This window comes from Phacochoerus africanus, chromosome 11, assembly GCF_016906955.1.
Source record: "Phacochoerus africanus isolate WHEZ1 chromosome 11, ROS_Pafr_v1, whole genome shotgun sequence".
NCBI lineage: Eukaryota > Metazoa > Chordata > Mammalia > Artiodactyla > Suidae > Phacochoerus > Phacochoerus africanus.
The window spans coordinates 89,677,951-89,704,041 of record NC_062554.1 but is presented as its reverse complement, the minus strand read 5'-3'; the positions used below and the strand labels follow the sequence as shown (position 1 = coordinate 89,704,041).

The following is a 26,091-nucleotide window of genomic DNA, read 5'->3' as shown; positions in this document are numbered from 1 at the left end:
TGTAGGCCAGTAGCTACAGCTCTGTTTTGACCCCCTAGCCTGGGAAATTCCATGTGCGCAGTTCTAAAAAAAATATATATATATATCACTGAATTTAGGATAAACTTGTCCCACTTCAGAGGCCTTATAAACTAAAATACTGCTAACCAGTTTATTTTATCACTAAGCCAATTAATCAATTAAGCAAGGGTAACAGTGATAATATGTGAGGTTGATACCTGTCTCCCAGCTTCTTTTATTTATATGGTCTTATGGACTCTTACTCTTGCTCAATCCTACCATCTCTTCTCCATGCTCAACATCTCAGACTTATACACTCTGTCACCTAGAAACTTGCGAATGAGAATATCCACAACAGGGATGCTAAGCCATGGAACAGACACACTGCAGGCCCAGAGTGATAATGATGCCCAAGGAACAGGGAGTCAGGTAACCAAGGAAGAGTAAGGTCACTACCAAAGTTCAAGTGTGCTATCAGCCAAGGTGGTCAGATGATGCCTTTTATACGTCTGGTCTAAGTGACTATGTTAATGGTCACCGTTAGGAAAGGACAGAAACACATTTGCCTCTAAAGTAACAAAGGGTTTCGGACCATGACTAGAATGACTACAAAGATCAGGCAGACGAAGTGAGTGAGGCAGATCAGGAACAACAGTGAAGTCACCTGGACAGCACGTGACCCATCTAAAGGGCACCGGAAGCTCTACCAATTGCCTGTGTCAGTGGGGGAGGAAGAGCCGGCAAACCAGATCTCATGGAGGCTAGCATGCTGGAATTTCAATGAGACTTACTCAATTGAAGCATTAGCAACAATTTTCTTTAGAAATGTTAAAAAATAGTATGCAAAATAAGAAGTCTGGATTGATCTACTGGCCAAATGCAGCTGACAGAATGCCAGCTTATGACTTCTGATGTATAACACAGGAAGAGTGCAAATGTTTCATAAAGTCACTGAAGGCAACAGATTCACAGAAACAAAGTACATAAAAACTACATGAGGAAATTATTAAACACACACACACCCATAAAAGGTTTAACCACACGAATCACACAAGGTACAAAATAAGAAACGTGGTACAATTCTATCCCAATGAATCACTGCAAATTTTTTAAAAAATGGTAATACTCAAAGCTGGTGAATTACAGCAAAACTTTTTACACATTAATAATAGCAATGTATTAATATAATCCCTTTAAAAAAGAATTTGTAAATGTCAAATACTGTCCAAGAGTCATGAAAAGACTGTACCTCTTGACCAGCATCAGGAATTTATATTAAGCCAGTTATCAAAGGAAAAAGGATTTCTGTATAAATTTTTTTGCATGTTATTTATAATATAAGAGGCTAGAAGTAACCTAAATATCCAAAATAAAATCATTTTTCAAAGAGGTGGTAAAAAAAAAATAACTATAACATAAAATGGATAGATATGTGTAAGTTTTGGAGGAAGTAAAATTTTTCTGCCCTTTTTTTTTAAGGGCCACACCCATGGTGTATGGGGGTTCCCAGGCTGAGGGTTGAATCAGAGCTGTAGCTGCCTGCCTACACCACAGCCATAGCAAGGCCAGATCCAAGCTGCATCTGCAACCCTATACCACAGCTCACTTGCAATGCCAAATCCTTAATCCACTGAGTGAGGCCAGGGATAGAACCCACATCTTCATGGATACTAGTCGTATTCATTTCCACTATGACACAATGGGAACGCCGAGGAAGTAAAATTTTTAAATGCTGAATTTGAGAGTGACAGAACTATAGGGCTATTTCCATTGTTATAAATTTTATGCAATAAGAGTATTTTTTACAATTATCATTAGTATACCACACAGTACATACTAATTAGAAGTAAAAACTTATTTTAAAATATGGAGCTTAGTAAAATGGATAAGAAATCTCTCACAAAGCTGGGTGACCTTGGGAATGCTGTTTATCTTCTCTGGACTTGTTTTGTTTTTTTTGGTTGTTTGAGTGAGCAGGTGCATGTGGTAGCCACGCCCAAGGCATGTAGAAGTTCCCAGGCCAGGAGTCAAACCCCCATGCCACAGCACTGACAATGGGAGATCCTTAACCTGTTGAACCACCAGAGAACTCTTTAAAAAAAAAAAAAAAAAAGGAGTTCCTCTCATGGCTCAGCAGCTAACACAAGCCATGGTGTAGGTTGCAGACTCGGTTTGGATCCCAAGTTGCTGTGACTGTGGTGTAGGCAGCAGCTGCAGCTCTGATTTAACCCCTAGCCTGGGAACCTCCATATGCCACAGGTGTAACCGTTAAAAAAATAAAAACAAATAAAAAAAAAACAAATACAAATGAGCAGATGGCTGTGGTGGAGGGTGGTATGGAGCTTAGCTCTTCAGAGAACCCAGGCACAGACAGTTGACTCATTGCCCATTTTTGATTCCTAACATGTTGGGGCAGATTTGCTTCCAAGTCCACTTGGAGAATCTAGAAAATCAGGTCAACAGAACCTCTGGACATAAGCCAGGAAGAGAAACTAAGGAACAAGGGAAGCAATATTATTTCCTTGGAAACTTGGCAAATTCTGCTCACTGACACAAACTAGGGGTCGGGAATAATAGGTTTATAGGCTTGCAGGTAACCAGGGCTTCTTGCAAGCCGCCTACAACAATGAATACAACCTTTGGGGTTTCTACACTAACGGGGCTTTGCAGTAAAAATTTAGATCATTCTCCAAATGAGGTAAAGATCTCTCAAAAGGTGTCTGAGAGAAGTGGTGGTCACTGCTGTTAATCCTGCGGTGGGGATCAAAGCCTTCCACACGGAGATCCAAGTCATTAGGTCCCAGTGCCCTGGCTTTAACAAGAGAGCCAAACTGCATCTGCACAATAGAGAAATGGAAATACAATGAAGCCAGAAGTGATATAAAATATAGCAAAGAACTGACCTCTTACCTACCAACAGCTCCAACTAGTTTTTAAGTCAAAAGTTTAGAACTTTTACTGAGCCTATTAAATGCCATACTGAGCATTTCATATATTTCTCTCTTGGGATCCTTATAGTAGCCCATGAACTCAGCACTTATAAGGGTGGAAAGTGAGACTGAGAGGAGTAATTTGACTCCCCTAAAATGGTTCGATTAGAATTGAATCCTGGTTGGTCTGAGTCCAAAGTTTTTCCATACAATACACCATTCCACCTCTTCAGAACCAGTAAGGAACACACACACCTCTCAATTTCAAACATAATTCCCCAAACTCTCCACTATTAGTCAGGAGACCTGCTTCCTTTCATTTGGATTTCCCCCTGAACTCTCCAGGAAATTGAGCAAATGCTATCTTTCAAGTTTCAGTTGATTCACCTGAAAAGGTATCAGGGACTGGATGGGAACACAGTTTTCCAGCCAGTTTCTTCTACTGTCTTCTCTTTATTGCTTAGAACAGTAAGGTTCTGGGGGCTGGGGCCAAAGAAGCTCCAAGCTGCTGACCTTGCCTTGCCTATGAGCAGATTTTCAAGGCTCCAAATCCCCTCCAATTTACCCCACTGTACAAAAAAAAAAAAAAAAGTTTCATTTTCTACCTGAGCCATGAACTGAAAACCACTGAGAAGCAGAGTTGTCCACCCTTCTCTAAGCAAGTGACCCTGTCCCCAATACCCTATCTCCCCTGGCTACATGTTGTTCCAGAAAATGGAAATAAAGCCCAATAGTCCAGAACCAAAAACAAAGTCAGCCTCTTTCCAGGGAACTTCCACTACTAGAAGGATATACAACTGATGCTATCAAAAGCCACCTCACTTAACCAGTGATGAGAGCCTGAGAATCAAACACAAATAAGCAAAACAGAGCAGAGCCTTAAAGTTATCATCTGAGTCCCCTGGAACAGGATAATTCTCAAGTCTTTGCACGTTTAGACTTTCCAGTTCCCATGAACTCAGACACTTCTCTTCCTCTGCTTCAGTTTGCCAGTTGTAGCTGGAGGCGATCCAGTTTTCATAGGAAGCATTCCTAACTCAAAGGCCAAGCCATATGCACAGATTCTGATTCCTTGGCACGTGTTACGCAAAAACTCCTTAGGGATACAGCCCCTACTATGGATGGAATTGCACCCCCACCCCACCCCACAAAAAAGTGTGTCTGTTGAAGCCCTAACCACCAATGTAGCTATTTGGCAATAGAGTCTTTAGGAGGTAATTAAGGTTAGATGAGCTCATAAGGGTGGGACCCCAATTTGATAGGGCTGTGGTTTTGTAAGAAGAGGAAGAGAGAGATCTTTATCTCCACCATGTGAGGACACAGAGAGAGGGGGCGCTATCCACAAGCCATAGGCGAGCTCTGGCCAGGACACAGCTACACTGGCTCCTCAATCTGGGCTCCCAGCCTCCGAAAGGGTGAGAAAACATTTTTTGAGAACAAAGCCACCCAGCCTGTGGTATCTTGTTATGACAACTCAAGTTAAGACACACACACACCCCCAACCAAGAATCACTGAATGATGTGCTCTGTCAGTACCTTCTGGCTCTTAAATTATGAAACATTCTCTGATATTATGGACACGGGAAGAATCCAAGCTCCCACGGGATGAGGAAACAGCCCAATTTTTTTTGTTGTTTTTAACATTTTGCAAGTTAAATGTAAAGTAGAGAAGCTGATAAACAAGAGATTTTTAAAGCTCAGCCATGAATCAGAAATCTTTTCATACAATTCTACTACTATTTTTTGAAGACCTTTGTTGTTCCTGTCGGATTCTCTTAACTTAGGTCACTTTCCAAAAGTCTTCCATCAGCTTGTGTTCCTGTGGGAACCAAAAGGAAAGCTACAAAGAAAGTATTACGCATATGTGTCCTTTATTAGAAGCTGTCTTAAAACTCTTTGAAGAAAGGTAGGATATTCAACAAACGGAATCTAGTAACAGCCTGCCCTTTTAGTGTATCTTATTTCCAGAGCTCCTTTGCCATTTAGGAAAGAAAGTCACTTGGCCTTTGTAATCATCAGAGTCCTTTCTGAAAAAAGGAAGGGGAAAGAGGTGTTCTGTAGATTGGATTTATGCATTCTTCACCGAGCTAATAAAACTTGCACCACATGGCAATAATTCTTACTGTTCCCATTTGTTAATGCTACATACCTGGTCAACGAAGAGATTACAAAATTCTTGCAACAAAACAATAACCCGAGCAGGGGTATTATAAAACTTGGAATGACTCCAGATGAGACAGATGGTATGAAATAATGGGGCAATTAATACACGGGTCTGTGGGAATTCCGTCTCCTGGAGACACTGAATGTGTCTCCTCAGGGGTCTCAGGTAAAGTTCCACGTCTTGGGCTTCACGAAGAGCTGAAAGCAAAGCACCGGAAATGTGAGGCAGTCTCTTTGATCTTAATTCACTTTACAAGTTCAAGAGAACAGTGCAAAACAACATGGCGCTACTTAATTGCTACCTCTTTCTTTTTATGTCACTTATCCTAAAACTGACACATGACAGATTAGGAAGGCTTTATACACTGTCAGTCTCTAACAACCCTTTAGGAGACCCCAGGCATAGTTACTCACACAACACAAGTCAATCGTGCCTGAAGACTCACGAGTTTCACCACTAGAATGCTAATTCCTCCTGGGCACTTGGTACTAGTGCAGTTTAATCATTTGTCGTCTCATTCCAGTGTTCTAGCAGTCACTAGTGCAATGACTGGGGAATGTTCCATTATGTTGTTATTCAAAATACAACTATTAAAACTATCAAGCATAGGTGATAAAAATATTTTGCAACTAGATAGAGGCAACAGTTGCAGGATATTGTGAATACATGAAATGCCACTGAACTGTACACTCTAAAATGGTTGTGTTTACACAAATTTTACTTCACTTAAAAAAATCATGGGAGTTCCTGTTGAGGCTCAGCAGGTTAAGAACCCGGCTAGTATCCACGAGTATGTGGATTTGATCCCTGGCCTCGCCTAGTGGGTTAAGGATCTGGTGTTGCTATGAGCTGTGGCACAGATGTGGCTCAGATCTAGCATTGCTGTGGCTGTGGCGTAGGCCGGCAGCTGCAGCTTTGATTTGACCCCTAGCCTGGGAACTTCCATATGCCATGGAGGCAGCCCTAAAAAACAAAACAAAAAAAACCAAAAACAGAAACAAATAAAAAATCATTAAGCATGGTAAGCATAAGGAATACTTTTTAATAGCTATACATGAAGAAAAGATTTAAACAGTTAACCGTTATTAATTACTGTTTAATCTAATTCAAATTTTCTTTTGATTAAAATTGGTCCTTTTAATATACCCTAAATGGATCTCCATCAGACTCTTGAGGCTACAAACACCTTTGACTACCTGAAAAGCAGCATTACTTATGATGGTAGGGAATGAAGGAAAGTACATTTTTATTCTCTGGTAATATCCCAAAAGACTGTTGTCAGAAAACAAAAATATAACAAATGACCAGACTTTTTTGAGGGGGGAGGTTTGAAGGGGAGGGCTCTCAATGTCAAGTACGCACCCACCCAAGTTGCTCTACTTGACAGGTAACCAATTAATCTGCCTACCTCACAATAAAGACCCGGGAAGAAAATGAGAATCCAGAAACGATCTTCTCCCCAGACACACTCATGTGTTGAAATTAATGTGTTTTCATCAGTGATACATTCAATATGAAATAACTGTATCTAATGGGTAAGTGCCCTTAAAGCGTGATAAGCACATCGAGTGATTTTACGAAGAGCCTCTCACAGGTCTTTGGGAGGTCTTCCACCTCTGCTTGACAATGGCTTTGGGCCACTTGTTCTACAGAAAGTGGTTTTTTTTTTTTTATGAATTTTATAGTACCCTTGGCATTCATTCTCATAGAAGCTTTATACACAGAAAATGTTAATCTTACTAACGTGGAAAAAAAATGTGAGCAGCTTCTATTTATTGAAGGCAGACTTAGTGTGTGCCTAGTACTTTACATACTGTCTATCTTCAGTCCAGTGGTTCTTGGCCAGGGGAGGTTTATCTGCCAAAGGTCATTTGGCAACATCTCAAGACATTTTTGAGGGTCATAACAGGCGTGCGGGGGTTGGGTCATGTTAGAAGTCAGGGGTGCTGGTCAACATCCTGCAATGTGAAGGACAGTCTCCCACACAAAGAATTATCTTGCCCAAAGTGTCATTTGTGACATGGGTAAGAAATAGTGCTCTAATAATCCTTACGACAGTTCTAGAAGGAAGGTATTAATACGACAATTTGACAAAGGAAAACCAGAGACTCAGCAAACTCAAAATATACTGAGTGGATCTGGGACAGAAATCCAAATCTGACAGACCCCCAAGCCTCTATTTTCCCCTGTCTTAAGGCATCTTTCTTTCTTTTATTTATTTATTATTTCTTTCATTTATTTATTTATTTATTTTTGTCCTTTTGCCATTTCTTGGGCCGATCCCGGTGGCATATGGAGGTTCCCAGGCTAGGGGTCGAATTGGAGCTGCAGCTGCCTGCCTACACCAGAGCCACAGCAACGCTGGATCTGAGCCGCGCCTGCAACCTACACCACAGCTCACGGCAATGCCGGATCGTTAACCCACTGAGCAAGGGCAGGGATCGAACCCGAAACCTCATGGTTCCTAGTCAGATTCGTTAACCACTGCACCACAATTAGAACTCCTTAAGGCATCTTTCAACTAAGTTAATAATGAAACCCAGAACAGATAGCAGAACACATTCAAACTGGATTTGAAGTGTTTCCTAACCTTCCACATATTATGCAAGAAAAAAATTAATGTTTTGTTTCTAATGTTAGAAACAAAAACAAGCTTTTGGTCCCTATTATCTTCAATTTTATCCCTTAAAACTATCATTTAAAACTCTGGTCATGGGTCATATCCGTATTTGCTTAAATATGCCTAAAGAATCATCAATAGGGAGCGTTGTTACCCTGGGTGAGGCTGAAACTGGATACTGAGAAGAGAAGGAGACTTTTCACTTTGATAATTTACCTGTTAAATCAAAAATACCTTTTTATAATTTCTGGTTTTTAAAGATGTGCACATATCACATGTTTGAAGGACAACAAACAAACTGATCCTCCTCTCTATGTGTTTAATTGTCACCAAAACTTCAACTCTGGGTTCGTAGGAGCTTGACAAATGGTAGATGTTAAGCAAATTCAGAGATTCTACTGGTGAATAACTGAACTCATGGTAACCCAGCTGTTCATTAGAAAACCTCCACGCTGGGGACTCAATTACCTCCAGCTAAACACCAAAGAAAAAGTCCTTTCCCCTTCACACAAGCACTCTTGCTAAAGGTTCAATCTAGAGCCTCTTTGGTAGGTACTTACTATATACCCCCAAATATGGTTTAGTACAGCTGGAGAATCAATTGCAGATGATTAAGATGGATTTATGATTCCAAGAGTCAAGTGCAATCATCAAATGAACATGCTAAGGGTAAAAGAGGCTGAACAGACAGACAGGAATCAATCACGAGGGACCACTGGTGCCAGGCCAAGGAACATAAGTCTTACCATTTTTCACAGACAGGAAAATGTCCCTCAAAGTTGGGAAATAGCTACTTTGCTTATTTTTCAGGATCTTAACCATTTTGAGCACAATAGGAGCCTGAAGCTAAATTGAAAAAAAAAAAAAAAGCTAGATTAACAAGAAAATGTATTCCACATATAACATTTAAATTATATTCTACTCATGCACAATACACATAGAATTCAATACTCAGACATACCTGGTGTCAAGTTGAAAATAATTTTTAAAATAACATTTTTTTCCTTAAATTTGTATTTTATTTTATATTTACAGTACTTAATTTGACTATTCGCAAAACTCGTTCATTTACATTGAATTACATATGCAAAATAATAAACTTTCCATACAATTTTCCATATAAAACTTCTTGCTTTGTTTCAGAAAATCCCTAAGACACAGGTGAATGTGTGAATGACTGCCTTAGTTGTTAGGACATTAAATTGAGTAATTTCTAAGGCAGACACAAGCAGAGGAACCAGTTAGCTCTTCCAAAGTTGTGCTTCTCCACTAAGCAAGACCTATTCCTTTCCAAATCAATTAAATCAACTAGATTAATTAAATCTTATAATCTTCGACATTTCCCTGGGGAACTACTCTTTCTATGCCACAAAGTATTTCCAATTACTTCATGTGCTGTCAAAATGTTCTCAAAAAGGCAAAATTACTTTTCATTCCCATTCATTTTAAGAATGCATACCATACAGAATTTTAGAGTAAGAAAAGAGAATAATTAAGACAGTGTGTTGAACCTTTAAAGTTAGTGGAAATCGGTGCCCTGGAGGCCAAATTCTACAAATGACTTTGCTAATTCAACTGACAAGCAATTTCTACTTACTTGGTCATAAATGCATGATAGGTTCTCTCTCCTCATTGTCCAAAAATCCAGTTCAGTTTCAGGATTTGAGTGAAGACCACTGAGCAAAGGCTGCACTGAATCTTTTTCCACAATTTCTTGGATTTGATGCGACCATTTAATAACCACCGATTCAAGTGCATGGAGTATTGTCCTTTCATTTGGCTCTAGCCTATGAATTCTGTATTAATAAAATACAAAAATGCATCATTTCATCCAAATAAACAAAGGACTTGGCTTTTAATAGGTGTTTTCTTTTTTTTTTTTTTGAATCCACAAACTAGTTTTCTAAATGTAAATACTTAAAACCACATCAGTTATTTTCGGAGCCTCAATTTGAGTTGTGATAGTTAAACTGTCACTGGTCTGTCTCTAACATTAAAAAAAACCGTTAAACAAATCTTCATGATGTCCTTAAAATCATTTTACTAGAAAACTATTGCTGATATTAGAGCAATTGTTACAGCTTGCTTTTTGTACAGTCCACTTTGAAGTACACTTTGAAAGGGAATGTAATGGAGTTTCTTTACATTATTTAAAAAATATGCTGTATTTATATTAATTTTGCTATTTTGCTAACACTGTGTCACTTTGCAGGGGGTGTGATATGAAATGGATGCGCTGGCTCTCCATTTTGATATCCTGTATAAACCATATCAGCACATACCTGGTCTCTGAATATTTCTGATCCAGGTCAATGTTTCCTGCAATAGTGGGAATTGGCAGAAGAGTTCTTCTCAACATTTTCCCCCTAAAAATATGCATTTTATTTTTCATGACTTCTACGTGACATTCCATGTCTTGTGAGATAAAGCAGGACCAGGACTTATGGTTGTTCTTATTAGAAATAATTGGCACCAAAATCTAGAGAAAGAGCAACATTTAAAAAAATGGTAAAATTGACAATGAGCTCCTTCAGAGATTTTTTTTTTTTTGTCATATTAAATCGGCAACAAAGCTATTCAATTTCAATTTCATAAATATCCTCCTATGGTATCAAATCTACAAAGAGAGGACAAAGTCAGTGAACCATTTAGACTTCATCAATTAGACATAAATTCTTTCAAAGTGGAAATACCATACTGCTTGTTCATTCATTTACCCATTTATCAAACATTTATGGAGGCTCCCAATAACTCAAACTCTGCATGCAATAAGCAAAATCATGTCAAGTAAGTAAACTGCTTTCTTAATGCAAACTGAGCACATTGGCAGGTATATTAATGAAAAAAATCCTCCTGAATCACACAGAGCCAAGAGTCAATTAATCTTCTCCATCCCGCAGTAACATCCCAGTGCGTTAAAGTTTGACAGAAAGATGTTTATTAAATCACATGGACCTTTTTCAGAACTCCTTCCACCATTAAGTTGGGAATATCAATAAAACTAGGAATGTGAAAACCCACAGATTTTTTGGTGTTCCCAAAGCCTAGCATAGGTTAAGTAATGAGAGTTTATGCTCAGTTAATGAAGTTGGTCTCTTCTTGCTTCCTCTCTCTTTTCCAATAGGTACTTTTTTTTTGTCTTTTTTTTTTTTTGCTATTTCTTGGGCTGCTCCGGCGGCATATGGAGGTTCCCAGGCTAGGGGTCCAATCGGAACTGTAGCCACCGGCCTACGCCAGAGCCACAGCAACGAGGGATCCGAGCCGCGTCCGCAACCCACACCACAGCTCACGGCAACGCCGGATCGTTAACCCACTGAGCAAGGGCAGGGGCCGAACCTACAACCTCATGGTTCCCAGTCGGATTCGTTAACCACTGTGCCACGACGGGAACTCCCTCCAATAGGTACTCATTTTAAACTTCTTTCTGACATAATGTGTCCAGATTTTCAGGATTAACTATAAATTTACAGGAACTAAAATGCTTAGAAAATAGTTACATCATCTTTTTAAAGTTGACTTTAAGAACATAATCTTCTAGTTAATGAAAAACAAACCGACAATTCACTTTTGTTTTCCAATGAGAATAAAGTAGATCTCACCAAATTGTATTCTTATTACATTTTCCTGCTTAGCACCCATTACCTGTGGCACTAAGGGATTCCTACGAAATAGTGTGAATTCCTAAGAAAGAGAGCCCATGGGTCAGGGCCCTCGAATTCAGAACTGCCATTGAGAGGCACTTTTCAAGTCGTCTGGAAACCCAGGAGAAACATCTGTTTCTGGCTGGGATGGGGTTTAGGGAAGACTTGCCAGGAAAGTTGCCACTTGGTTTAAATAATCTTTAAAATGGGAACCAGCTAAGGTGGCAGAGGAGCAGGAAGTGACACTCACCTACTCCCACAAATACAATGAAAATACGTCTATGTGTGGAACTATCCACACAGAAAATGTGCTGCAGGCTGACCAAAGACCTCAGGATTATGACAGAGCAAGAAAAATGTCATGAAACTAGACAGGACCAAAGAAAGAAGAAAAAGACTTGAAAGGAATCGAGATGGGACTTGCTACCCCAGGAGAGCACTGGAAAGAGGAAAAGCGCTTGCACCCTGGGAAGTTTGCCTACCAGTGAGGAAATCAGCCAAGACAGAGGAGGAACTCCAGACAAATGGTGTGAAGCAGTTAAAACAGAAACTATCCTCCACAAATGGTCAGTGCTATGGGCGATGGGCAACTGTAGATGTTCCTGCAGGTGCTCAGAACTAAAACTCTGGCCGTAGGAGTTGCTATCATGGCTCAGTGGTTAACGAATCCAACTAGGAACCATAAGGGTGTGGGTTCAATCCCTGGCCTTGCTCAGTGGGTTAAGGATCCAGCGTTGCCGTGAGCTGTGGTGTAGGTAGCAGATATGGCTTGGATCTGGCATTGCCATGGCTCTGGCATAGGCCAGCAGCTGCAGCTCTGGTTAGACCCCAAGCCTGGGAACCTCCATATGCCTAGGGTTTGGCTCTAGCAAAGATAAATAAATAAATAAATAAATAAATAAATAAATAAATAAAATAAAATAAAATAAAATTCTGGCCTTAGAGATCAGATCCAAAGAGGGAGATGCCGCTGGCTATGTGGGAAAAAAACTGGGGTCAGCCACTCAGAAGCAGCCTGGAGGGACTAGAGTATAGGGCGAACACAATTGAAGGTGCCTAAGTAAGGCACTAGTTGGGCTTAGAGGCTAGATGCCATTGTTTGGGGGTGCTGGAAGGAAGGGGAGGGATCCACCACTACAGCTGTGTTCCCTGCACTCATTCTCTCAAGCTGCAGGACACTGCCTGCTTCAGCTCAGGAACCTGCAGCAGTGGCTGCCTAGCAACAGCTGGGAAGCAGCCCTGCTTTTAGGACTACAGACTCCTTGGAGCAGGCAGAGTAACTGCCTGGAGGAATAACACAAGCTCCCGGCTCCTGCTGGTGACCCCCACACTAGTAGCGCCCAACGTGCACCAGAAGAGCCTTGGTCGGCAGCACTCATAACCTGCAAGAGCAGTAATCTGCTCGACCGGCGAAAACACAGGCACCGTGGCTCTTTCAGGGCTTGCACTAGCCAGCACCAGTTCCAAAAGAGCCAAGAGAAGGTCATCAGCACCTGTTCCCCACGGGATTTGTAAACTGACCATCTGGGAAGAGCACAAGCCCCATGGCTCTGCCTAGTGGACCTGCAGCGGCTTGTACTAGTGGTGCCCAATCTGCACCAAAAAGAGCCAAGAGAGTGCCACAGGCATATGCTTCTTGATGGAGCCGCAGGCTGTCTGACTGGAGAAAAGCACAAGCTACGTGGCCCCTCTCAGTGGCTCTGCGAAGGCCCATATCAGAGCCACTCATTTCGCACCAAAGGAGCCAGGGAAGGCCCATTAACTCACATTCCAATCCACAGAGGCTACAGAGAGCACTCCTACCAGCAGCCAGGTGGGAGAAGGGACCACCAGAAATATACATCCTGCAGCTAGAGAAAGAGCCTTTTAGCAAGAGTTAGGGAGAAGGCCCCTGCCCTTGGGGCTTTAGAGAGAGACCCCCTAGGGTGGCCAAGCAAGGGGAGTGATGGCAGAATTGTGACAGCTGTCCCTAGAGCTACAGAGAGCAGTGAGTCCCTAGACCCTTCCTGGCAAAGGGAAGGGCTGCAGGAGCAACTGCTGACATTGCAAGCTACAGGAAATAGTCCTAACAGCTGCCTGAGAAGGAGGGTTTGCAGGAGACACTGCTACCCCTACATGCTACAAAAGCAATCCTGTGCACTGTGAATCACTGCCACCTGCCTCACAGAACCCATCTCTAATGGCCACCCAGCTCCAGAAGTGGGACACTGCTGCTCCCAACACATCTCTGGATACATGCGAACCACTACCACCCCTGAGAACTCCGCAACTGGGTACCTGCTTCGGCATCTACATATCAACCATCAAGGGGACAAGAAACAGAAAGGTAGATATTATGAAATGACAAAGAAGCAGCTTTCAGACAAGGGAACAAGACAAAAACACACAAAAATCACTAGATGAGAAGACAGGCAATCTACCAAAAAAGAATTTAGAGTGATGATGGTAAAGATGATCCAAGATCTTGGAAAACAAATGGAGACACAGATCGAGAACTTAAAAGAGATAGGTTTAACAAAGAGCTAGAGGATTTAGGAGTTCTTGTCGTGGCTCAGCAGAAACAAATCTGACTAGCATCCATGAGGACACAGGTTCAATACCTGGCCTCCCTCAGTGGGTTAAGGATCTGCTGTTGCCATGATCTGTGGTGTAGGTTGCAGACATGGCCCAGATATGGTGGTGTTGTGGCTGTGGTGTAGGCCAGCAGCTACAGCTCCGATTCAAGCCATGGGAACCTCCATGTGCCATGAGTGTGCCCGAAAAAGACAAAAAAAAAAGAACTAGAGGATTTAAAGAGCAAGATGAATAGCACACTATCAGAAATGAAAAATACTCTGGAAGGAACCAGTGGCAGGTTAATGGAGGCACAAGAACGACTAAGTGAGGTAGAGGACAGAGTGGTGGAAATCACTGCCACAGAAAAGAATAAAGAAAAAAGAATGAAAAGAATTGAGGACAGTCTAAGAGACCTCTGGGACAACAGTAAACATACCAACATTCACATCATAGGAGTTGCAGAAAGAAAAGAGAGAGAAAGGGCAAGAGAAAATATTCAAAAAGATTATAGCTGAAAATTTCCATGATATGGGAAAGGAAACACTCACTCAAGTTGAGGAAGCACAGAGAATTTCATACAAAATAAACCCAAGAAGAAAAACAGCAAGAAATATACTAATCAAACTGACAAAAATTAAATACTATAAATATATAGTATACTATATATATATATATATGAAAAGCCGCAAGGGAAAAGCAACAAATCACATATAAAGGAACCCCCATAAGGATAACAGCTGATTTTTCGGCATAAACTCTACAAGCCAGAAGGGAGTGACAAATATATTTGAGGTGATGAAGAGGAGGAACCTAGAACCAAGAATACTCTACCCAGCAAAACTCTCATTGAGATTTGATGGAAAGAGCAAAAGCTTTACAGACAAGCAAAAGCTAAGGGAATTCAGCACCTCCAAACCAGCTCTACATCAACTACTAAAGGAGCTTCTCTAAGCAGAAAAGGAAAAGCCACAAGTAGAAATAAGAATACTACAAATGAAAAGGCTCACTGGAAAAGGCAGATAATATAAAAGCAGGAAATCACCAATTGACAAATATGATATCAAAATTAGCAAGTATGAGAAGAGGAAGCAAATGCAGAACATTGAAAATGCTCTTGAAACTATAAAACTAGAAACCAGAAACAATTCTGCACACATGTAGATGGTTATATGAAAATATAATGGGGGAGTTTCCAATGTGGTGCAGTGGAAATGAATCTCACTAGTATCCATGTGGATGCAGGTTCCATCCCTGGCCTCTCTCACTGGGTCTGGGATCTGGCGTTGCCATGAGCTATGGTGTGGGTCACAGACACAGCTCAGATTCCGTATTGCTGTGATTGTAGCATAGGCCAGCAGCTACAGTTCCAATTCAACCCCTAGCTTGGAACTTCCATATGCTGTGGGTGCAGCCCTAAAAAGCAAAATAAAATAAAAATTTAAAAATATACATAATGGGAACCACAAATCAAATAAGGACAATGGTCACACACATAAAAAGGAAAAAGCAAGTCAAACATAACACTAAAGATGGTCAGAAAATCACAAGAGAAAACAACAAAAAGGAAAGAAAGAAAAAAGAAAACAGCAATCCAAAAAAATTAAGAAAATGACATTAACTACATACTTATCCATATTATGCTGAATGTAAATGGATTAAACACTCCAGCTAAAAGATGCAGACTGGCTGAATGGATACAAAAACGAGACCCATATATATGCTGCTTATAAGAGACCCACTTCAGATCTAAGGACACATACAGACTTAAAATGAGGGGATGGAAGAAAATACTACATGCAAATGGAAATTACAGAAAGGCCAGAGTAGCAATACCTATATCAGACAAAATAGATTTTAAAATAAAGAAGGTCACAAGAGACAAAGAAGGACACTATGTAATGATTAAAGCATCAATCCAAGAAGAACTAGTAATTATAAATATATACACACCCAACATAGGAGCACCACAATATATAAGGCAACTACTAACAATCATAGGGAGAAATTGACAGTAACACACTAATAGTGGCGGACTTTTAACACCCCACTTATAGCAATGGACAGATCATCCAGACAGAAAACCAGTAAGGAAATGCAGGTCCTAAATAATACCCGAGACCAAATAGACTTAACTGATAATTACAGAACTTTTCACCCCAGCAAGTTCACATGTAACATTCTCCAGGATAGATCCTATCTTGGGCCACATATCAAGCTTTGGTAAATTTTTAAAAAATCGAAATTACTTCATGCATTTTCTCTGACCACAATGCTATGAGACTAGAAATCAACTACAAGGAAAAAAAAAAAAAACCAGCAAAAAAAACACAAACTCCTAGAAACTAAACAATATGCTACTAAACAACCAATGGATCAGTGAAGAAACCAAAGAAATTAAAAGATACTTAGAGACAAATGACAATGAAGATACAACAATCCAAAACATAGGACATAGCAAAAGCAGTTCTGAGAGGGAAGTTTATAGCAATACAATCTTACCTCCGGAAAATAAGAAAAAACTCAAATAAACAACCTGACCTGACACCTGAAACATCTACAGAAAGAAGAACTGACAAAGCCCAAAAATAGAAGAAATCATAAATATTAGAGCAAAAATTAATAACATAGAGACAAAGAAAACAATAGATAAGACCACTGAAACCAAAAGTAGGTTCTTTGAAAAGATTAACAAAATTGATAAACCATTAGCCAGACTTCTCAAGAAAAAAGGGGAGAAGGTTTAAATCATGAAATTAGAAATGAAAAAGATGTTACAACTGACACCACAGTTGAGAGCGAGATCACGAGAGACAACTATGAGCAATTGTTCGCCAATAAAATGGACAACCTAGAAGAAACTGACAGATTCTTACAAAGGTACAACCTACCAAGACTGACCCAGGAAGAAATAGAAAATATGAATAGACCAATCACAAGTGCTAAAATTGAGAAGGTGATTTAAAAACGCTAAAAACCAAAGTCCAGGACATGATGGCTTTTCAGCTAAACTCTATCAAACATTCAGAGAAGAATTAAGACCTCTTCTTTTGAAACTCTTCCAAAAAATTGCAGACGAAGAAACACTCCCAAGGTCATTCTCTGAAGCCACCATCACTCTGATACCAAAACCACACAATACCACAAAAAAAGAAAATTACAGGCCAGTATCACTGATGAACACAGAAGCAAAAACCCTCAACAAAATATTAGCAAACTGCATGCAAATATACATTAAAAATGTTCACTGACAAATGAATGGAGTCAGAAGATATGGTACATATATACATTGGAATACTATTCAGCCATAAAGAAGGACAAGAACACCATTTGCAGCAACACAGATAGAACTAGAGGCTCTCATACTAAGTGAAGTCAATCAGAAAGAGAAAGACAAACACCATATGCTATCATTTATATTTGGTATCTAAAATATGGCACAAATGACCTATCTACAAAACAGATCATGGACATGGAGGGAAGACTTGTGTTTGCCAGGGGAGGGGGGAGAGAGGAGGAGTATGGGGGTGGTGGATGCAGACTATTATATTTAGAACAGTTGATGGGGTCCGGCTGTAGAGCACCACCAACTATATCCAATAAGAACCTGACTTCAAGAAATACTACAAAGCCAGGACAGTCATCAAAACAGTGTGGTACTGGTATCAAAACAGACAGACAGACCAATGGAACAGAACAGAGAACCCGGAAATAAACCCTGACACCTAGGGTCAATTAATCTTTGACAAGGGAGGCAAGAACATCCAATGGGAAAAAGAAAGTCTATTCAGCAAGCATTGCTGGGAAACCTGGACAGCTGCATGCAAAGCAATGAGACTAGAACACACCCTCACACCATGCACAAAAATAAACTCCAAATGGCTGAAAGACTTCAATAGACGACAGGACACCATCAAACTCCTAGAAGAAAACATAGGCAAAACACTCTCTGACATCAACATCATGAATATTTTCTCAGGTCAGTCTCCCAAAGCAATCGAAATTAGAGCAAAAATAAACCCATGGGACCTCATCAAACTGAAAAGCTTTTGCACAGCAAAGGAAACCCAAAGGAAAACACAAAGACAACTTACAGAATGGGAGAAAACAGTTTCAAATGATGCAACCGACAAGGGCTTCATCTCTAGAATATATAAACAACTTATACAACCCAACAGCAAAAAAGCCAATCAATCAATGGAAAAATGGGCAAAAGACCCGAATAGACATTTCTCCAAAGAAGATATACAGATGGCCAACAAACACATGAAAAAATGCTCAACATCATTGGTTGTAAGAGAAATGCAAGTCAAAACTACCATGAGATATCACCTCACACCAGTCAGAATGGCCATCATTAATAAGTCCACAAACAACAAGTGCTGGAGGGGGTGTGGAGAAAAGGGAACCCTCCTGCACTGTTGGTGGGAATGGAAACTGGTACAGCCACTATGGAGAACAGTTTGGAGATACCTTAGAAATCTATACATAGACCTTCCATATGACCCCGCAATCCCACTCTTGGGCATCTATCCGGACAAAACTCTACTTAAAAGAGACACGTGCACCCGCATGTTCATTGCAGCACTATTCATAATAGCCAAGACATGGAAACAACCCAAATATCCATCGACAGATGATTGGATTCGGAAGATGTGGTATATATACACAATGGAATACTACTCAGCCATCAAAAAGAATGACATAATGCCATTTGCAGCAACATGGATGGAACTAGAGAACCTCATACTGAGTGAAATGAGTCAGAAAGACAAAGACAAATACCATATGATATCACTTATAACTGGAATTGAATATCCAGCACAAATGAACATCTCCTCAGAAAAGAAAATCATGGACTTGGAGAAGAGACTTGTGGCTGCCTGATGGGAGGGGGAGGGAGTGGGAGGGATCGGGAGCTTGGGCTTATCAGACACAACTTAGAATAGATTTACAAGGAGATCCTGCTGAATAGAATTGAGAACTTTGTCTAGATACTCATGTTGCAACAGAAGAAAGGGGGAAAAATGTAATTGTAACGTATACATGTAAGGATAACTTGATCCCCTTGCTGTACAGTGGGAAAAAATAAATAAATAAATAAATAAATAAAAGAAAGAACCTGATGGAAAATGAAAAAACTAACAGGTGTATATATGTGGTTGGGTCACTTTGCTGTAGAGCAGAAATTGAAGGAACATTGTACATCAACTATACTGTAATAAAAATCTTTAAAAAAATCTTTAAGATGGGAGTTCCCGTCGTGGCGCAGTGGTTAACGAATCCGACTAGGAACCACGAGGTTGCGGGTTCGGTCCCTGCCCTTGCTCAGTGGGTTGACGATCCGGCGTTGCCGTGAGCTGTGGTGTGGGTTGCAGACGCGGCTCAGATCCCACGTTGCTGTGGCTCTGGCATAGGCCGGTGGCTACAGCTCCGATTGTACCCCTAGCCTGGGAACCTCCATGTGCCGCGGGAGCGGCCCAAGAAATGGCAAAAAGATGAAAAAAAAAAAAACACACACACACAAAAAAAAAACTTTAAGATGAATGAGTAGGGCAGGCAGAAGCCTGAACACTGATGCAACATCACTGGGGGCTCCAGGAGTACAGTGCTTCTGGGGAAGTTTCAGTCCTGCCTGCCTTAGAGGCAGCACTCCTAAGAGGAGGGGCTTCAAGAAAGGCAGGGGAGGTTCATGAAGACTGTGGAAACCAGCTTGAAGAGGTCAGGCTTTTTGGGCTGAACATGGACTCGCACACTGCAAAACTGCTTTCTAGATTAAATTCGCAGTAGCAACAGCTTTTATCTAAAAGTCAGGGGCAAGAATAATTCTGGTTCTTCAACATTTCTAATTTACTGGGTACTGTTTCAAACTTTGGCTCTATTTATTATTCTGTGACGAGGTCAACTTCTCTTAAAATTAAATATTTGTGTCACAAGCTGTAGATAAAACTGTGATGAAATTCTGAACCACATGCTTTGAAAAGCAATTAGGCAAATAGCTAGAGTGTCTCTATGATCGGCATTTAGAACAAGCAGACCTGGGCTGTTGTTTTTAATGACAATAAACCTTGGCATCAACAAACACTAGACAGGAGTTCCCACTGTAGCAAAGGAGGTTAAGAATCTGACTGCAGTGGCTTGGGTCACTATGGAGGCATGGGTTTGATCCTTGGCCCACACAGTGGAGTAAGGATCCAGCATTGCCAAAGCTGTGGTGCAGGTCACAGCTGAAGCTTGGATTCAATCCCTGGCCCAGGAACTTCTACATAGCATGAGTACTGCCAAAAAAGGAAAACAACAACAACAACAACAAAAACAAGAGCTATGCGAAGTAATTTAATGAACCTGGGGTTTTGGTTCCAGTAGGAAATTTTTTTGTATAGTTTGTTTATGATTTTCAAGAAAAATCCCCAAACTTTCTCTGAACCAAAATAATTTGAACATGTTTCCTGGGAGACAGACAACTACAGATACCAGAGCTATGGTCCCTTTGCTATGATTCTTTCTACTTACCTTATTTTTTAAATAAAATGCAAGTGTTTCTTTCCACAATGGTTCTTAAATCAGTAGAGACTGTTACTGGGCAAACACTTTCAAAATACAGGAGGCCAGGCCTTTGCTAGACCTCTTAAACGGGAATGTCCAAGAATGGAGCTCAGACACTGACTACAAGAACCAAATCATACTTTCATTCTGGCTTGATGAGCATTTACAATTATTGTTTCTTTCGAGATTTGGGTCAACATAATAAAGAAAGAACTACATGACATTTGTAATACTTTTGCTAAGTATAATTATATAATATAATTGCTAGTAATAATGTTTGGGGACATAACAACAGTGAGCAGTAGACTTTGGATATGTTAGGTCTGAGATGTCCATTACACAGCAAGTGCCATGTGCAGAAGGGTGGTGGAAGTCAAAGCCTGGTCTTTAGGAGAGAGATCAAGGCTGGTAAGAGAAGTTTGAGAGGTCCTAGTTTATCAGCATAAATAACTGTCGACCAGTATATAGCTGAGTCAAAGACTATACAACCTTGAACAAATTGAGAAAAAAATAAATATGAAGTTACAAGTGACTTTCCATATCTTCCATTCAAAAACTTGATGCTCCTCCCCCCCCCCTTTTTTTCCCTCTTTTTTAGGGCCTCACTCACAACATATGGAAATTCTCAGGCTAGGAGTCAAATCAAAGCTGCAGCTGCTGGCCTGCACCACAGCCACAGCAACACTAGATCCAAGCCATGTCTGTGACCTACACCGCAGCTCACAACCACACTGGATCCTTAACCCACCAAGCGGAGCCGGGGAACAAACTCATATCCTTGTGGATACTAGTTGGGTTCTTAACCTGCTGAGCTACAGTGGGGTCCACTCCCTTCTTTACTCCATGCCAGTTAAGAACCAGAACACTAGAAAACTCCCGTTCTCCAATACTTTTCAATCCAATCACTATCTCAGTAATATAGTCCCTCCTTCTCTCCTTAAGTCATCAATTCCCCAAGCCCTGCATGCAATGTTTTTTCTTAATGTGCAAAGCACCCAGAAAGACAGAAATTGATTCACTTGGAATTTAAGTCATAAATGACCATTTGACTTCAAACCTTGGCAGTGAAACCTGTCATGATAAAAGCCTTTACAGCGCACACATCACCACCACCATCTCCCAAGAAATACATGAATTTGGCTTTGACGATTAGTTTTGGTGGCAACATCTGAGTGCCTAAGTTACATGAGTGTTTATTTTCCAACCAGCCTCTCCAGCCTAATTTCTCACCACCTTCCTGCTCTTTTTCTCCAATTGAAGTACATTAATTTACTCTATTGAAAAATACAATCTGCATTTCTTCATCTCTGTGCCTTTGCAGTGGTTCTTTCTCCATCTCCTACAGTTACTTATCACTCCTTGTCCCCCAATGCTATTGGGTCCAAATACTTTACCACACAACTGTGCAGGCTTTTGAGGACAAAAAAGAGCAATAAAAATTAGCAGATGTTAACTGATCTGTAACAGGTAGAAACTGGAATTGCCCCAAGCAAACCAAGACCCACGGTCATCCAATTTGAGACTGCCTACCTTCCCTGTAGATGCCACAGGGAAATGCCCTCTGCTAAAACCACTAAGCCCATCACATCCCATTACTGTTGGATTAGCCGTGTACCTCCCTACTTAGATGGCATGCAGCATGCTTTCTGAGGGCAGAAGGTCAACACTAATTGCCAGGCATATCCAGTCACCGGCACCAAGTAGGTATCCAGAAAATACTGATAAAATGAACAAATACAACTGTGGGCTTGTTAGCATACAATTTCCCAAGTGTCCTCTTCACATAATGTCAAAAAATTCAAATGGAGCTAGCAGAGATTGGACATCAAATGCTTTTTCTCTAAAGAAACATCTTCAATCTTCAGCATTTTGTCTCTTATGAAAACAGGATGTCAAGTAGCCCTTATTTAACCTTCATCTATTTAACAAGTACTTACTGAGTTCCTACCATGCATCAGTCAGTGTCTTGGGGGTTTGGGACTCATCAGTGAGCAAAATAAAGATCAAGAGCCAGGACTAGGCTAAGGCAAGTAAGGCTCTCACTTTGGGAACAAAATAGAAGAGGCCACAAACAAACAAACCCAAAAGCCCTCAATAATCAAGATGGTGAATAATATTTTCAAATATCTTTAAAATAAAAATTAACCTCCCAAATTTCATGATGAACAAAGTAGCAACATTTTTCAATAAGGAGATGACTATTACTGACTTTTTGCCTCAGGCTCCAATATAACTTGACATGGTACTGTTGGTAATCCTGTTTTTAAAGTTATTTTTTAAAATAATGCATTAAAATATTACCTGATTATTAAGTTGTTTTGGTTTCTCTCACCTACCTGCAACTGCTGCTCTTCAAGCGGGTGCCTCTTGCCTCACCCTAAGTCCCCACCCTTGAGAGATCCCTTCTCTCCTGAAGGGTGGCTTCACTGAAGAGAGGTATTTGAGCAAAAGACATGAAGGACATAAAGGGGCTGGCTGAACAGATTCTGGGGAAGGTGAAGAAATAGCGAGAGCGAAGGTCCTGGTTAAGAGTGTACCTGAGATGATTAAGGAACAAGCAGGAAGCCACAAGATAGTGAGATGAGTTTAGAGAGGTCATGGGGAGGTCAGATCACCAACCTCCTGAACCAGTACTTTTCATCCTTCAACAGCCTAAAAATCACCTGTGCTTCTTGGTCCTGATTCAGCGGCCCTGGGGGCAGGGCCTGAGCATCTACAATTCTAACAAGTCTAGATTTGTTAGAATTACAAAAATTCTAGATTGTTCTAAGCTCTTGGGCCCTTACTGAGTAAAAAGGGAACCAGGGATGTGTCTGAGCAGAAAGTGACATGTTCTTTCTCATGTTTCACCAAGGATCCTTCTAGCTGCTGTGTTCAGAATAGGTTCTAGATGGGAGCCATATAGAAGCTGAGAAACCAATTAAGAGGGTGATGCATAACATGGGTAAGAGATAACGGTGAACAGGGCCTGGGTGGTAGCACAATGGAGGGGAGAGGGGAACTGACTCTGGCTATGTCTGCAGGGGAAACTTGCATGATTTCCTGACAGAATGGATGTAAAGTGTGAGACAAAGAGTCAGGGCTGATGTGGAGGTGTTCTGGCTTGAGCCATGGGAAGGATGGAGTTCACCTCCACTGTTCTGGGAATAACTCTAAGCAGCACTGGGTAGGGGAAGATCAGTTCAATTCCAGACATTCTGTCTGTTGCACGGCAATTGAGAGTGGCAGGAAGGCCTGTGGACTTCTTTGGAATTTGGGAGACAGATCTTGGCTGAAAAGAGAAGTTAAGGGGGAAGGGGTCCCTCAAACATGACCCAAAACCAGAGTTAATCAGCCAGCTATATCAGCAAGAGTGGACAGTAAGGCAAGAGAATCCTTGAGTATTTTTCATCTGAAAAATCTACAGCCATGCCTTAGGGTCTTTTCACTCCGAATTTAAAACTTGTCCATAAATAAACCCAAGTGAATCTTAAGTGTGATAGCTTCACTTTTCCCCTCTCAACTCCCATATCAAACTTAAGGAGAATCTTCCAAACCAGTTAACCCTCCTGAGGCTCTGAATGTCTTATGCCTTCCACAGATGCACTGATTGACCCCTTATCCCACCCATGTTGTTTGTTTGTTTTTTGATTTTTAGGGCCATACCCACAGCATGTGGACACTTTTAGGCTAAGGGTTGAATCAGAGCTGTAGCTGCCAGCCTACACCACAGCTACAGCAACGACAGATCCAAGCCATGTCTGAGACCTACACCACAGCTCACAGCAAGGCTGGATCCCCAACCCACTGAGTGACACCAGGGATTGAACCTGCGTCCTCATGGATTCTAATTAGGTTTGTTTCTGCTGTGCCACAACAGGAACTCCAGCTTACTCTCTTAGATGTAAACTTTTCAGAGGGCTCTGCAAACCCTAGTATTGTGGTAAATTCAGAGAAAGTTCAGAGGAATTTGAGTTTTGATTCTTCTGTCACAAGACCCAGAAGATAGAGTAAGAATTTTAAGGAAGAAGGTGGCCTTGCCCTTCCAAGCCCAGCTGATGGCAGTCTGGATTTGCACGATCAAAGATCATTCACTCTCTGTGAAATCTTTTCTTCAGATTCAATTAGTTCAATAAAAATTTCTTGATCACCTGCTACATACCAAAAACTGTCTCAAGTGCTGGAGAGAGAAAATTCTCCTCCTAGAATCTCCCTGAAATCAACTAAAACCACATAAATTCAACTAAAGGGGAGGGAAGCCAAAATAGGGCTGAAGTTAAGGGAGAGCAGCTTTAGATAGGCCACAGACAGCAAGAAAATACCTCTTTTCAAGGAGCCAGCAGGAAGTAGAAGAGATCCGAAAGATGGAGGCAGAGTCATTAGTAATAAATTTGGCCATTATTCCTATGTTAGATATTGGCCTTAGCAAGATGGCTTTGACCACTGAGATGGCTTTACTGATGCTAACTCAGTGTTTCCCAAAGTTTGGGGCACATCAGAATCACCTGGGGATCTTTAACAACTCCTGGCACCTGGTTCCCACCCCAAGACACTCTGATTTAATTGGTATGAGGTGTGATTTGGGCAGAGCTATGTTAGTCCCCCAGGTGAGGCTAATGTTCAGCCAAGTTTGAGAACTACTGCTCTGGTTCTTCCAAATTGAGGTATTTGGTACACTGCTCCTCAAAGCTGGTTTGTGAACAGCCAGCATCAGCACCAGGTTAGAAATGCAAACTATGGACCCCACACCAGACCTACTGCATTGGTTTGCCTTCAACAAAATCTTTAGGTGGTTCTAACGCACCTAAGAGTGCCAATAACATGGTTTTAGGGAGCACTTCTCTGATTTAAGAGGAATTTTAAGGCAACCTTTTCTCATACTTTGTTTCTATTACCTTTCCCTGTTATCTGACAGGAGTGGACTTAGAAATTACAGGAATCTGAGAAACTGGTAATGTCCTTTTGCAAAACATAAATGTCTCTTCTCTAAACATGAAGTTGAGTACCTATAGCTAAGTATAAACGTCTATTCAAGTTAAGCTGCTTTTTAACTTAACTTCATTATTTAGAAAGAGGAAAAAGATGATCCTGCATATTACCACCTGTTGAATATCAGCATCAGTATCAGCTCATTTCACAAACAGCCTAAATGCTATCATTTTCCATTCACCTGGCTAATGAGATGACTGGCTGCAACATTCTTTTTAATACCCAAACCTGTCCTGAATAATTCCAAGTGTCATAAAGATAAATGAGATATTCAAATATTAAGGATAGACCAGTACCTCATCTAGAAAAGCAGTTACATGTCCAACAGATGAGGCAGGTAACTCTCCAAATACAACTGTTTGAGAGAAATCATTTACTCCAGTGTTTTCAGTAATCTTCTTGGCAATATAAACTAGTTTATGCTTTGCATCTCTTGGAATCTGAAACAAAAGCAACATAACTATTTTAAGTCCACAATGTAGCTTCTATGTTAACAAGCAGGATTTGCTATATCTAACATGTAACCTGATTGCTAGCAGAAGAAACAAAACCTGGCATCATGCCTGCTTTTATAAATAACATTGTTCCACTGCTCTTCTGCAAAGTGTATACAGTTTTCTTTGTTGTATCAAAATCCTAATTTCAGAGCGTTATTGGTGTGGAACATCA

At 40.8% G+C, this 26,091-nt stretch overlaps 1 protein-coding gene across 2 annotated transcripts in view; it reads right to left on the bottom strand.

Annotated features, from left to right (window-relative positions):
- Nucleotides 1-26,091, bottom strand: part of DNAH11 (dynein axonemal heavy chain 11) — a 344,143-nt gene that overhangs the window by 316,376 nt on the left and 1,676 nt on the right. Inside the window, exons 2-6 of one of the 2 annotated variants that reach the window (XM_047753939.1) lie at nt 25,719-25,862; nt 9,997-10,193; nt 9,312-9,510; nt 8,461-8,560; nt 5,080-5,291 (exon numbers count right to left, since the gene is read on the bottom strand). In XM_047753939.1, the coding sequence (XP_047609895.1) occupies nt 5,080-5,291; nt 8,461-8,560; nt 9,312-9,510; nt 9,997-10,193; nt 25,719-25,862 (852 nt within the window). The remainder of the gene's footprint in view (nt 1-5,079; nt 5,292-8,460; nt 8,561-9,311; nt 9,511-9,996; nt 10,194-25,718; nt 25,863-26,091) is intronic. The other variant, XM_047753940.1, reaches the window with a different exon arrangement.